The sequence below is a fragment of the Pan paniscus genome, chromosome 10 (genome assembly GCF_029289425.2).
Source record: "Pan paniscus chromosome 10, NHGRI_mPanPan1-v2.0_pri, whole genome shotgun sequence".
Classification (NCBI taxonomy): Eukaryota; Metazoa; Chordata; class Mammalia; order Primates; family Hominidae; genus Pan; species Pan paniscus.
Window position 1 is genome coordinate 48,834,741 of NC_073259.2, and position 14,335 is coordinate 48,849,075.

Consider the following 14,335-nt stretch of genomic DNA (forward strand, 5'->3'; position numbering starts at 1 on the left):
CAAAATAGCAGTTTTTTCATGTTACAATATAAGAAATAAAAAGAAAGGAAAATAGCATAAAAACTTACCCTTTGTTTTTCATTTGTACCCTTTTTATTGGTCTCTTTTCTGCTTTCATCCTCATATACTAGAACAAAGTCAATTCTTCGCCGGCCATCATTAAAAAAGAGGGAGTCAGGTTTTCCATTAAATTCTTCCTGTGGAAAACAGAAAAACAAATTGTAATATATAATTTTTTAAAAAAATGCTGACTTATAAGTGTTAATTTTCAAGCTTTAATAGGTTTATTGTGAAAGAGAAATACATCCACTATAGTTAGCTTACCAAACAGTCATGGCCACTATGACTGACATGGCAAACATGGTCTATTCTTGGTGAAAGGAAGTATTTGAATTGAACAGTACAGCATTATCCTATAAACTCATGAGAACATGTCAATATTACATATGTAACACAATCATCCCAGAATTATTTTCACCTCAAGCAGCAACGGCATATCAAGATTGAAAACGAACATAGTAAAAAAAACTGCCTATCCAAGGGAGTGAAGTTTATTTAACAAGAAGAAAAATCTAAGACAAAGCACTGTTGATGAAAATCTCATCCTTCTTATGTCTTATTTTCTAACCTTTTACCATTTTTCATGACTTTTTTTTGGACCTACTTCACCGCTTTATAGAAGGTATCATGGGACAACTTCAAACAAATGCCAAAAGATACTCCCATATAAACAAAAGCTGCACTAGTCACTGGTGTTCGTCCCCTAATCTACAAATGATGTCCCTCATTCCTAGCAAACAAATTTTAAAAAACCAAAAGAACCAGCAACAACAAAATATAGAAGTCTTTAGTTTAGAGCTTAAAATCCTTATGGTTTAAAAGGAAATGATGGCAGAACAGAGACCAAATACAAAAATACCTGTTAACATATGGAGTTGGATAGAATTGTTCTAATTTACTCTGAGGAATGATTTGAATTTGTGTTCTCACACAGCTTGTCAGAATGCTCATGTTAATTTTGTTAAGAATCGACTGCTTTTTAACTAAGTGATACTAAAAAGTTTTCTATGATTCATTAAAAACTGATAAGATTTCATTTTGCAATCATTTGTATAACTTGTACATTGTGTTCATTAAATGTGATTAATTCTCCTCTTCATTCAGTATCAATTAGCACAGAAGCTACGCAATTTTACCACATACCACTTTCTCCTTTTCTTCTCACTTTTGGAAACATATTTTTTGATACTTATATGAAACGTGATATTTATCATTCCTTTCCCCTTTTCCACTGTGGAACACATGAAGGTTTATTACCAGTATCTGAAGTTCCTAATTGGCAGGTTTTTTCACCAGCAGAATGAATGCTGCTGATGTAACCCATCTCAATGCACCTTCATCCAGTGCATTTAACCAGGAATTCTAAGCACAAACAGCGTGACTGCCATGAGACCTTTCCTATCCAGGGCAATAAAGGGCTAGGAAAACAAAGACACATCCATGTCTTAGGCTGATATCACTATCCAATTCTTATATTTGCAATTTCAGTTATTTCAAATCAATAAACTTTAAGAGTATTTAAAACTATATGAAAATGCTGAGCCATGTCTTTTTCATTTCAGCCACAGAGTCCTTTAGGTCCATTCAATTTCTCTTACTTTCAATGAGGACTATACTATGGGTGACAACCAGGGCTATTGCTAGAGGAAAATTGTGCATGGAGAAAAATATATATATATAATTTCTCAGAAGAACAAAGGGGAAGTGGGGTCCAGTGCAATATAGTCAGGAAAACCTGGTCATCATTGCAAACATCTGAAAAATGTACAAAAAGCAACTTGTTCTCTGTAGCCCACATTCTGTTGCCTTTGGTGGAGTCCAGCAGGAGCTCACTGAAGTTAAGTTCTGAAGAATTAGGCCTGGAATGAGAACCACATCTGTACATGGCTCCAGGCACTCTTCCCTTGCACAGTGGCACAGGTTGGCAGTTAGCTCCCAGATAATCTGGTCTGCATGCAAACCTCCCATGTGTGATGCAAGACCATGGCCCTTTATTTGGAGGAAAACCTCACTGACTTGGCAACATTTGCCTGTGTGTAATAAGTAGGTCAAACTCCAATATGGTACTATTAGAATGCAATACTAGAGAAAAGAGTGCCAGTCTCTACTGCTGTGAAATCCAGGTTTCCTATCTCTTGGCAGAAGACATTCTACCACATAACGGGGAAAAAGGGAGAAACTAATATCACTAGCCTGGAAAGAATATGTAACAAATAACGGAACTGGCCTAAATAAAAACAGATAGTTAAAATGCTGAAGTTAAATTATTTGTCCAAGATCTGAATAAAAGCAGTCAGATTAGGATCTTTGCTCAAATTCTTGTTTATGTGTAAGGGTGTTTGAAAGTTGCCTTGGACAGCAAGTGAGATTGACTTACTGTATCGGAATTCCCAAATAGCCTATTCCTCCCCTGACACGGTTGTCATTTACTGAGATTGGAGAGTATTCCAGGCTCATTTGGGTTAATGGTCTCTCAACCTTTACGCCTAGCAGGATGCAAGAAAGGTTTACTGTCTAACAATAAAGCTGAAGAATTACACTACGAAAAGTAAGTATCAAAACATTCACATAATTTGAAGTGTAACTGATGTGCAAATATGGAAAAGACATGGGGCTCTCTACAATTTTTAAGACAAGAAAAAGTAGTTAAAGAACACAAAGGGAAAAAAACTGTAATAATAGACAACTACTAAAGTAAAAATATGGAATCTTCTATTTTTCAGTAAATTGTGAATCCAGGTACATAGCAAGTTCTAGGGAAACAAAAGATTAGAAGCAAAAGCCTTTATGTAAATATTTAGATTTCAGAAAATATGAAACATAATAAAATTTTATTTACATGCCATGCAGTTATGAATGACACATATTCCTAAGTGTTTTTCCTAACTGTTGCAGAGCTCAGGCATCAGAGTCAAGGCATGAGTAATAAGTAGAACGTTTTTTCCAACAAAACGGTGCAAAAATATTGCAGAGATAGAAGACACTAGGTCAAATTTTTTTCATTTTTATCAAAATGCAAACTACAAAGTTCAAGAAAAACAGTAATAATTGAGCCAAAAAAGTGCCAAGAACTGCAGGTATGGAAGGCTGACTTCCGAAGGTGGAAAGACAAGTACTGTGGAAGCTGGGGTGGGGAGAAAAGGAAGTAACATAGTAGTAACTCTGGACACACAGGGGAGCCACACAGGAAGTCAGCTCAGTAAATGGTGTGTGCTGTAGGGAGTAAATGAGCTTGTTTTTGACCCGACCAGGCATTCAGGAATGTGCAGACAGCAAAGAAGCACAGTGGAAAAGGAGCCCATTCAAGGATGAAAATGCATCCTGAAGCTTGGACTCCAAGTCTGTTTTAGAGTCAAATGTGTCAGGATGTTCCAAGAACATCCCTTGGTTGTGACTCTATGATGATCAAGGTGTACTCAGGAATGGCCCAGAATGATTTTTGTACAAATCACACTGTCTGCTTCCTGCCCTGTTAAACCACACTATCAGCTTCTGAAGATTAGTGGCCAGGTCTGGCTTGTTCACCTTGAGTTCTCTGCTGAGAACTCAAGGGCTCAGGTTTATTTTTTTCTTAGAATAAAATTTTTTTTTTCTGATAAAATATATACTCAACACAAAAAAATTCTGAAGATACAAAAAAAGTATACAGAAAAAAATAAAAGTCATATGTAATCCCATCTCCTAGACATGAGCTAAGTTTCTTAAAATTTTGGAGTACATCCTTTCAGGCTTAGATGGACATACATGCATGCAAGAGCACACAAACACACTAACCAAAATGATACCATATTATACATACTGTTTTATAAACATCTATTATAGACACTTGCTAGCTTTATAGAAAGCTTTACAACATGTGTAATAGCTGCAATATAATTTAGTAAAACAGTTCCTCCACTGATGAGCACAGAAGTAGTTTCCAATTTTCTGCCTTTATAAACACTGCTGCAATGAGCATCTTTGTACATATGTATCTGTGCACATGTTCAATTACTAAATTCCAGAAGCAGATTTTAAGTGGCACAGGCTTTTTAAAAGCTTTTGATACATTGGTTGCTAAACTGTCATCCAAAATATTTATAAAATCAACATATCCATCAGAGGGTATGAGTGCTTTGCTCCACCCTCATTTGACTTCAGTGTTTTCTACTTTTCCCAATATGATAGTCAAAATATGTATTTTGTTTTTTTCATGTACACCTTTTAACTAGAGAGCTCTAACTTTGCTATGGATACTGCCCAAATGAAATACTCTTTTTTGTGTGTGGAGTGCTTATTACTATCTTTCACTTACTTGAACAATCTTATTATTTAAACACTTTTCAGTAGATTGTCTTGGGTCTTCTTACTGATGAAATCCTGAAAACCACACAGGTAACTGAGTAAGTGGGGTAAAGGGCAATACAGACTAGGCCTATATGATTCCATGTGGTTCAGTATGGGGCTTCTGTCTGCTAAGAGAAGACTGCTAAGTGGGGGAGGGCACCAAATATCTCTTCAAAGGAAGCACTCAACCTGAGTTATGGAGAGACTGGTTATGAGAGGTTCCTATGCATCCCTGGATGGTGCTTGCACCAAGCAATCCAAACCCAGAAATGGTGTGATTTACAGCCACTGTGAACCCTGGTATCCATTTGAACAAGGTGGGTGAATAAGACAGCTTCAGAAGGGGCAGCAGCTGCTGGGAGTGGATGGTGTCCCAGCACAATCTGGGGTTTTGGTCATGAAAAACAAAATAGGGAATGATGTATACAGTGACCTTGAAAGAGTTCATTTTTACTAAGTTAGTCCCGAAAGGAAAAGGGAGAAATATTTCAGGGCACCGTCAGGCAGCCCTGGGTTTAGCAAGGTGAGCATGTTTTCTGTAATGTGGACACTCAACTGGAATGTGGCATGCTAATTTTAGAAGGGCACCAGCCTGTTGACCGACTTTCCATTATAATTTACATGCCGCCTGCATAACTACCAGGTTATCAATTGTGTATTTTGACTCACATATTTCTTTAGATTCAAAACATACTACTTATTATTGGTATACAAATAATTTCTGTTGCAAGTTAAAACATGTAGAAATTCTTAAAAAACAGTCTTGTGTTTTATGTAAGTAAATGGCTATAACTAGTCCTGAACTTGTTATTTTCAGTCATTTCTCATCAAGGATAGATGTAGTTCACTTATAAATACCATTAGATTGTGCCATGAAATGCCTTGTATGCAAGGGAATGTTCACATATCAATGGCTTCCTGATTTTACCTCTGTTTCCATTTGCCTGTGTTAAACTCTAGAGTTCTATCATTAGAATACCACATTTTAGACCCTGGTAAGGATGAAGGCGCAATGCCTTGAGCATAATGAGTATTAAATATTTCCCTCTAGTTCATGCCAAGGAAGCAGTACTTTTATCAAATGGAGTTCTCATAGGATTTTCAGTATTCTTTAAATTTCTGAAAAAGGGTAGAGGAAATATGAAAACAGAACTTTGAAATGACATTTAAAATAAAACTTCCTTAAATGTCATTAATTAACAAGGGTGGAAGATGCTGAGTTAGGAGCCTTCTTATGGGGTAGAGGACTCTTACTGAATCTTTTTCGTAAACCCACAGAGTTATAATTGTAATTTTCATTAGCATGACTAAATATATATATATTTGGCTTTCTTGTTTTCCCACAGACTTTTGATCATTTTAAAAATCTCAATTTAGCCTTCCTTAGAGGTGATCTGCAGAAAAGCAGAACAATAAATAGTCAATAAATGAAAAGAAAAAAAATGTGAAAATGCCTATAGTGGTTGTTTTTATACTCTCCTTTTCTAGAAGACATCATCATCCATTTGCACTGTTCTCATCTGGAAGTGGTAATGTTGGTAAAAGAAATGTAGGAGAGATCAAACTTTAAGATATTCCCAATAAAGCATTACAAAAGATAGATATAATAAAACAAGACAGGTGGTAAAAAAGGACATTTGTGAGAGTGAATGATTATCCTCCTAGAGGCTAAACTCTTAAGGTTCAAATATCCTCAAGGCATCTTGCTTTAATATCCACTATGGATTTAATATCCAGCCATGCTTACTTCAAGCTTTTTTGACCCTGTGAGCATTTTCAGTTTGTACCGTCTCCTGAGGAATAATGATCTGTAGGTTTTCCACTTAGACAAGAGAGTTGTCCTAAATTACATTTCTAAACTTTTAAAGAAATAGCTCCAATCTTATATTCTGGAATCAGTTGGAACCAAAATAATATTGCTACAACCAGATTCTTTATGATTTAGTGAACTTTCACAATATTCTATCCACAAACTTTAAGATCCTTAGTTTTATGGAACAACAAATGTAGCTTGACTTCGTAACTGTATGTTCTCCTCCGCTCATCCTCTGATTCTTCTTAATTATATACTTCAACTATCTTTAGCTTACCTATGTTTGGTTCTTAGACCACAAAACTGGTCACGACTCACAAATACCAAATCAGTCACCAAATCGATAGCTGTGAATTGCCCACCTTTTCTAAGTCACCTGTGTCACATGTGACTGTGTCAAGTTAGTAGACACCTGTGTCAGGTTAGCAGTCCCTCAAATTTTAAGCTATAGCTATTTAGACTTAAGCTGAGATGAAGAAGATAAATAAGGTGTAAGTGGGGGCATAACCAAAGTAGGAAGTCTTGGGTTCTTTACTAGGTTCTCAGATAATTCTTCTGCAGCTTCCCTTAATGTTACAATCTGTCACTCCCATAGTGACACGTTTGAAAGTCATCTAAGGGTTTTTCCTGGTACAATTTCTTTGGTGAACTCATCTTTTACAGTAGGTTTCCATTTCCAGTCTTAGAACTGCCCTGGGCTATTTTTAGCTTTTCAGCTACTCAAGAGTACTGTCATAATCTGTAATTCCCTAGTCAACCGCTTATGTCACGTGTACCCCTGGGCCATAATCTCAGACGACTGCTCTGGAAATCAACGTTTACAACTTCATTCAAAGCTAGAGGAAGAAAAACAAATCAGAGTACCTAGTGCCCAGCAAAGCAAAGGATTGTGACAATTCCTACCAGTTGATTCATGTTTTATATAGATATTACTTTTCTTCCTTTAACTCAAAAAGCAGTTTACAAGAATGGCTGTTCTTTGTGGTGTGGAAATAGGGATGCACAGATGTTTCCAAAACACAATTTTAAAAAATGAATGTCTCATTTAAAACAGTGGTGCAGGCTAAGCGTGGTGACTCACGCCTGTAATCCCAGCACTTTGGGAGGTCGAGGTGGCGGATCACCTGAGGTCAGGAGTTGGAGACCAGCCTCAACATGGAGAAACTCCGTCTCTACTAAAAATTACAAAATTAGCCAGGCGTGGTGGTGCATGTCTGTAATCCCAGCTACTCAGGAGGCTGAGGCAGGAGAATTGCTTGAACCTGGGAGGCGGAGGTTGCAGTGAGCCAAGATCGTGCCATTGCACTCCAGCCTGGGCACCAAGAGCAAAATTCTGTCTCAAAAAAATAAAAATAAAAAATACAACAACAACAACAACAAAAAAAACAGTGATGAAAAAATGTTTTCAGCTGACTATAGATAGTAAATTAAAAAAAACCTTACAAAACTCTCTTAAAAGAGGATATATTGAACATAAGCTATTATTATTTAGCAGGTAAATGAAGAGAGTCCAAAATGAGAATAAAGAACACAGACTTTGGTACCTGGCAGAGCTACTAGCTTCAAACCTTAACTATGCCATGTACAACTAGCCATGTGCCTTTGTGTGTATATTGTATCTCTTTAAAACTAAACTGACTCATTTGTAAAAAGGGAAAAATCATAGAAAGGCAGGGTTATTGTGAAGATTAAGTGAGATGATGCATGCAAGGCAATGGCACAAAACCTGGAATATAGTAAAAGCTCAATAAATGTGAGCTTTCACAATGGTATTCTCTACCTTAACAGGTAACCGTTCTTTGTTCATTACTACCTGTGTTGGGTACATTCACATAGCTTATAATCATCAGAAACTTCCACCTGCATCTTGCTTCTTCTCTCTATTGTTACTCAGATTATCAGGGATTACTCCTTTTAGCTATCAATTTACCTGTCTTTAATAGGTGTTGTGTTACCCTATTACCTGCTGCTTCTAACATGCTTTGAATTGGGCAACCAGATTAACTGAATTTGTTGAAATTCTCTCAAATTAAGGAGTAGTGCTTTGGTTTTGGACATCAGAGGCTTTTAGTCTTTCTTCAGATTCTGAGTAAAGTGTGATAAAGAGGAGGGCCTTATTCCACAAAAGAATAAAATATGTTAAGAGTGATTAAATTGTATTCTCCCCTTCTCCTAGCCTCTTTCAAAAGAAGATGTAAGACATCTGGCGTCAAGAAGAATAAATACAATACCATTAAAGAATTATAAACAGAACCAGAGCCAGAGAAGGTAGGAGGAAGAAAATGTACTAACCATTGAGACAATTGTAGTTGTTGTGATCTTAACATGAAAACTGGCACAAAGCCTCTTGGCAGCAGGGCAAAAGGAAAATACGTTCAATGATATAGTCCTGCTATTGGAAAAAAAGGAAGCATTCTGATTTTTTGGGAGGATAAAGTCATATGTGGGACCATATATAAAAGCACCCAATTTTTTTTACATTTCCCTAATAGACAATGTCCTTGGCAAGCAGTTGGGGTTATGCAATATAAAATATAGGTGACCTTTGACTTTTTCATCTTTAGTTCTCATATTGCCTCTACCTCTGAGGCAGTTAGTTTAGCTTTCAATCTGTTCCATCTATTGCCATCGTTCTAGTCTGTGCTCTTGACCACTACTAATGAGGTTACAGTTAACAACCCACTGGTCTCCCTGCATCCAGTTCTCCTGTTCACCAATTTACCTTTTACACTGCCACCAGAAAGATGTTCCTAAACCAATATGCTCAGCAAGTCACAGAAGGGGTCAAAAACCATTAGTTACTCCCAGCAACCTCTAGAGGAAGTCCAAACTTTTCAAATGCCTTATAATCTGATTATATGCCACATTTTATAAACCATTACTCCCCATTCCCAACCTTCCAACCCAACTATCTTTCTCATTAGTCTTTTGACTATGTCATGGTCCTTCCTCTCTCTACTCCTTTGCTCCCATGGTTTCTCTGTCCTGAAATCCTCTCCTGCTCTCCTAACCACCTACTCCTTACCACCTATCCAAATCTTAACTCTCCTTTAAGGTCCAGCTCAGTTCTTCCTTGGAAGAACTTCCAAGCCTTCCTACCAACTTGGGTTCATGTTTCTTTCTCTCTTCTCGTATCACCCTCTGTGCCAATGGATGTGTGCTCCACAGACCTCTGGGGAACCTGCAAGATCAAAACCATTTTCATAATAATACTAGATGTTATTTGCCTTTCTAACTGCATTACCATCTGCAATGATGGTGCAAAAGTCATTGTGGGTAAAACTGCCAGCACCTTAGCACAATCCCACAGTGGCACCAGACTGGACTACCAGGCATTCTTCACCACCACATGCTCACAGTGAAAAAAACAAGTTGTCACTTCCCTTAAGAATGTTCTTGATGGCGCAGTAATAAGTACTAACTTTACTAAATCTTGAGCATTGAGTACACATCTTTTTAATATTCTGTGGGGAGAAATGGAAGTACCCATTCAGCATTTCCGTTGCACACAGAAGTATGATGATTGTCTCAAGGGAAAGGGATTGCAGGATTTTTGAGTTGTGCATTAAAACTGCCTTTTTTTTTTCCACAGAATACCATTTTTACTTGACAGATGACTGACACAAAACTTGGTTACACAGACGAGTATTCAGCAGATACTTTCTCGAAAATGAACAACACGCGACTGTCATTTCAAGGAAAACAACTGACAACATTTCCTGTTAGTGACAAAATACAAGTTTTCAACCAAATATTAGAATTTAGGACAATTAAATTCACCACTGTGAATTTGACAGCTTCCTAATTGTCAATGACTTTTCTGTTGAGACTGAAGGTAATGTTAACAAATGTGATTTTTTTTCATATCATATAATGAAATGAATAAACATTTGTAAAATCTGCTTAAATTAGTGAATCGATACCTTCCAACTGACCTAAGCATGGTGGCAAAAATCATGCTTGGGTAAAGGTCCTTTCAAAATGTAAGGCAAGTAGCGAAAATTTATTAATACAGTTTCAACATTCCACATTGCAACTAACCTTTATAAACTACCACTTGTTGAGTTTCATTGTGCAATCCAAGAAGAACATCCACAATTATCTGAAAAGGCTTTAAAATACGCTTCCTTTTACTGACTACCTGTCTATGTAAGACTGAATCATCTTCATGTACTTCAACCAAAACAATATATTGCAACTTTTAAGTGCAGAAGCAGATATAAGAATCCAGCTGTCTTTCACAGACTGGCAAATTGGATAAAGAGTTAAGACCCATCAGTGTGCTGTATTCAGGAAACCCATCTCACGTGCAGAGACACACATAGGCTCAAAATAAAGGGATGGAGGAAGATCTACCAAGCAAATGGAAAACAAAAAAAGGCAGGGGTTGCAATCCTAGTCTCTGATAAAACAGACTTTAAACCAACAAAGACCAAAAGAGACAAAGAAGGCCATTACATAATGGTAAAGGGATTAATTCAACGAGAAGACCTAACTATCCTAAATATATATCCACCCAATACAGGAGCACCCAGATTCATAAAGCAAGTCCTTAGAGACCTACAAAGAGACTTAGACTCCTACACAATAATAATGGGAGACTTTAACACCCCACTGTCAACATTAGACAGATCAACGAGACAGAAATTAACAAGGATATCCAGGAACTGAATTCAGCTCTGCACCAAGTGGACCTAATAGATAGCTACAGAACTCTCCACCCCAAATCAACAGAATATACATTCTTCTCAGCACCACACCACACCTATTCCAAAACTGACCACGTAGTTGGAAGTAAAGCACTCCTCAGCAAATGCAAAATAACAGAAATTATAACAAACTGTCTCTCAGACCACAGTGCAATCAAACTAGAACTCAGGATTAAGAAACTCACTCAAAACCGCTCAACTACATGGAAACTGAACAACCTGCTCCTGAATGACTACTGGGTACATAACGAAATGAAGGCAGAAATAAAGATGTTCTTTGAAACCAACGAGAAAAAAGACACAACATACCAGAATCTCTGGGATGCATTTAAAGCAGTGCATAGAGGGAAATTATTAGCACTAAATGCCCACAAGAGAAAGCAGGAAAGATCTAAAATTGATACCCTAACATCACAATTAAAAGAACTAGAGAAGCAAGAGCAAACACATTAAAAAGCTAGCAGAAGGCAAGAAATAACTAAGATCAGAGAAGAACTGAAGGAGATAGAAACACAAATAACCCTTCAAAAAAATCAATGAATCCAGGAGCTGGTTTTTTGAAAAGATCAACAAAATTGATAGACCGCTACCAAGACTAATAAGGAATAAAAGAGAGAAGAATCAAATAGACACGATAAAAAATGATAAAGGGGATATCACCACCGAGTCCACAGAAATACAAACTACCATCAGAGAATACTACAAACACTTCTACGCCAATAAACTAGAAAATCTAGAAGAAATGGATCAATTCCTGGACACATTCACCCTCCCAAGACTAAACCAGGAAGAAGTTGAATCTCTGAATAGACCAATAACAGGATCTGAAATTGAGGCAATAATTAATAGCTTACCAACAAAAAAAGGCCATGACCAGATGGATTCACAGCCGAATTCTACCAGAGGTACAAGGAGGAACTGGTACCATTCCTTCTGAAACTATTCCAATCAATAGAAAAAGAGGGAATCCTCCCTAACTCATCTTATGAGGCCAGCATCATCCTGATACCAAGCCTGGCAGAGACACAACAACAAAAAAAGAATTTTAGACCAATATCCCTGATGAACATCGATGTGAAAATCCTCAATAAAATACTGGCAAACCAAATCCAGCAGCACATCAAAAAGCTTATCCACTGTGATCAAGTAGGCTTCATCCCTGGGATGCAAGGCTGGTTCAACATATACAAATCAATAAACGTAATCCAGCATATAAACAGAACCAAAGACAAAAACCACATGATTATCTCAATAGATGCAGAAAAGGCGTTCGACAAAATTCAATAGCTCTTCATGCTAAAAACTCTCAATAAACTAGGTATTGATGGAATGTATCTCAAAATGATAAGAGCTATTTATGACAAACCCACAGCCAATATCATACTGAATGGGCAAAAACTGGAAGCATTCCCTTTGAAACCTGGCACAAGAGAGGGATGCCCTCTCTCACCACTCCTATTCGACATAGTGTTGGAAGTTCTGGCCAGGGCAATCAGGCAGGAGAAAGAAATAAAGGACATTCAATTAGGAAAACAGGAAGTCAAATTGTCCCTGTTTGCAGATAACATGATTGTATATCTAGAAAACCCTATCGGCTCAGTTCAAAATCTCCTTAAGCTGATAAGCAACTTCAGCAAAGTCTCAGGATACAAAATCAATGTGCAAAAATCACAAGCATTCTTATACACCAATAACAGACAGAGAGCCAAATCATGAGTGAACTCCCATTCACAATTGCTTCAAAGAGAATACCTAGGAATCCAACTTAAAAGGGATGTGAAGGACCTCCTCAAGGAGAACTACAAACCACTGCTCAAGGAAATAAAAGAGGACACAAACAAATGGAAGAACATTCCATGCTCATGGGTAGGAAGAATCAATATCGTGAAAATGGCCATACTGCCCAAGGTAATTTATAGATTCAATGCCATCCCCATCAAGCTACCAATGACTTTCTTCACAGAATTGGAAAAAACTACTTTAAAGTTCATATGGAACCAAAAAAAAGCCCGCATTGCCAAGTCAATCCTAAGCCAAAAGAACAAAGCTGGAGGCATCACGTTACCTGACTTCAAACTATACTACAAGGCTACAGTAATCAAAACGGCATGGTACTGGTACCAAAACAGAGATATCGACCAATGGAACAGAACAGAGCCCTTAGAAATAATACCACACATCTACAACTATTTGATCTTTGACAAACCTCACAAAAACAAGCAATGGGGAAAGGATTCCCTATTTAATAAATGGTGCTGGGAAAATTGGCTAGCCATATGTAGAGAGCTGAAACTGGATCCCTTCCTTACACCTTATACAAAAATTAATTCAAGATGGATTAAAGACTTAAATGTTAGACCTAAAACCATAAAAACCCTAGAAGAAAACCTAGGCAATACCATTCAGGACACAGGCATGGGCAGGGACTTCATGTCTAAAACACCAAAAGCAATGGCAGCAAAAGCCAAAATTGACAAATGGGATCTAATTCAACTAAAGAGCTTCTGCACAGCAAAAGAAATTACCATCAGAGTGAACAAGCAACCTACAGAATGGGAGAAAATTTTTGCAATCTACTCATCTGACAAAGGGCTAATATCCAAAATCTACAAAGAACTCAAACAAATTTACAAGAAAACAAACAAACAACCCCATCAAAAAGTGGGCAAAGGATATGAACTGACACTTCTCAAAAGAAGACATTTATGCAGCCAACAGACACAGGAAAAAATGCTCATCATCACTGGCCATCAGAGAAATGCAAATCAAAACCACAATGAGGTATCATCTCACACCAGTTAGAATGGCGATCATTAAAAAGTCAGGAAGCAACAGGTGCTGGAGTGGATGTGGAGAAATAGGAACACTTTTACACAGTTGGTGGGACTGTAAACTAGTTCAACCGTTGTGGAAGACAGTGTGGCGATTCCTCAGGGATCTAGAACTAGAAATACCATTTGACCCAGCCATCCCATTACTGGGTATATACCCAAAGGAATATAAATCATGCTGCTACAAAGACACATGCACACGTATGTTTATTGCGGCACTATTCACAATAGCAAAGACTTGGAACCAACCCAAATGTCCAACAATGATAGACTGGATTAAGAAAATGTGGCACATATACACCATGGAATACTATGCAGCCATAAAAAATGATGAGTTCATGTCCTTTGCAGGGACATGGTTGAAGCTGGAAACCATCATTCTCAGCAAACTATCGCAAAGACAAAAAACCAAACACTTCATGTTCTCACTCATAGGTGGGAATTGAACAATGAGAACACTTGGACACAGGAAGGGGAACATCACACACGGGGGCCTGTTGTGGGGTGGGGGGAGGGGGGAGGGATAGCATTAGGAGATACACCTAATATAAATTACGAGTTAATGGATGCAGCACACCAACATGGCACATGTATAC

The 14,335-nt window shown here is 37.6% G+C and overlaps 1 protein-coding gene across 4 annotated transcripts in view; it reads right to left on the bottom strand.

Moving 5' to 3' along the window:
- ANO6 (anoctamin 6) overlaps positions 1–14,335 on the bottom strand; it is a 216,179-nt gene that overhangs the window by 100,788 nt on the left and 101,056 nt on the right. For all 4 annotated transcript variants that reach the window (XM_003825754.6, XM_014347200.6, XM_008951088.6 and 1 more), the window contains one exon: positions 69–197. In XM_003825754.6, the coding sequence (XP_003825802.1) occupies positions 69–197 (129 nt within the window). The remainder of the gene's footprint in view (positions 1–68; positions 198–14,335) is intronic.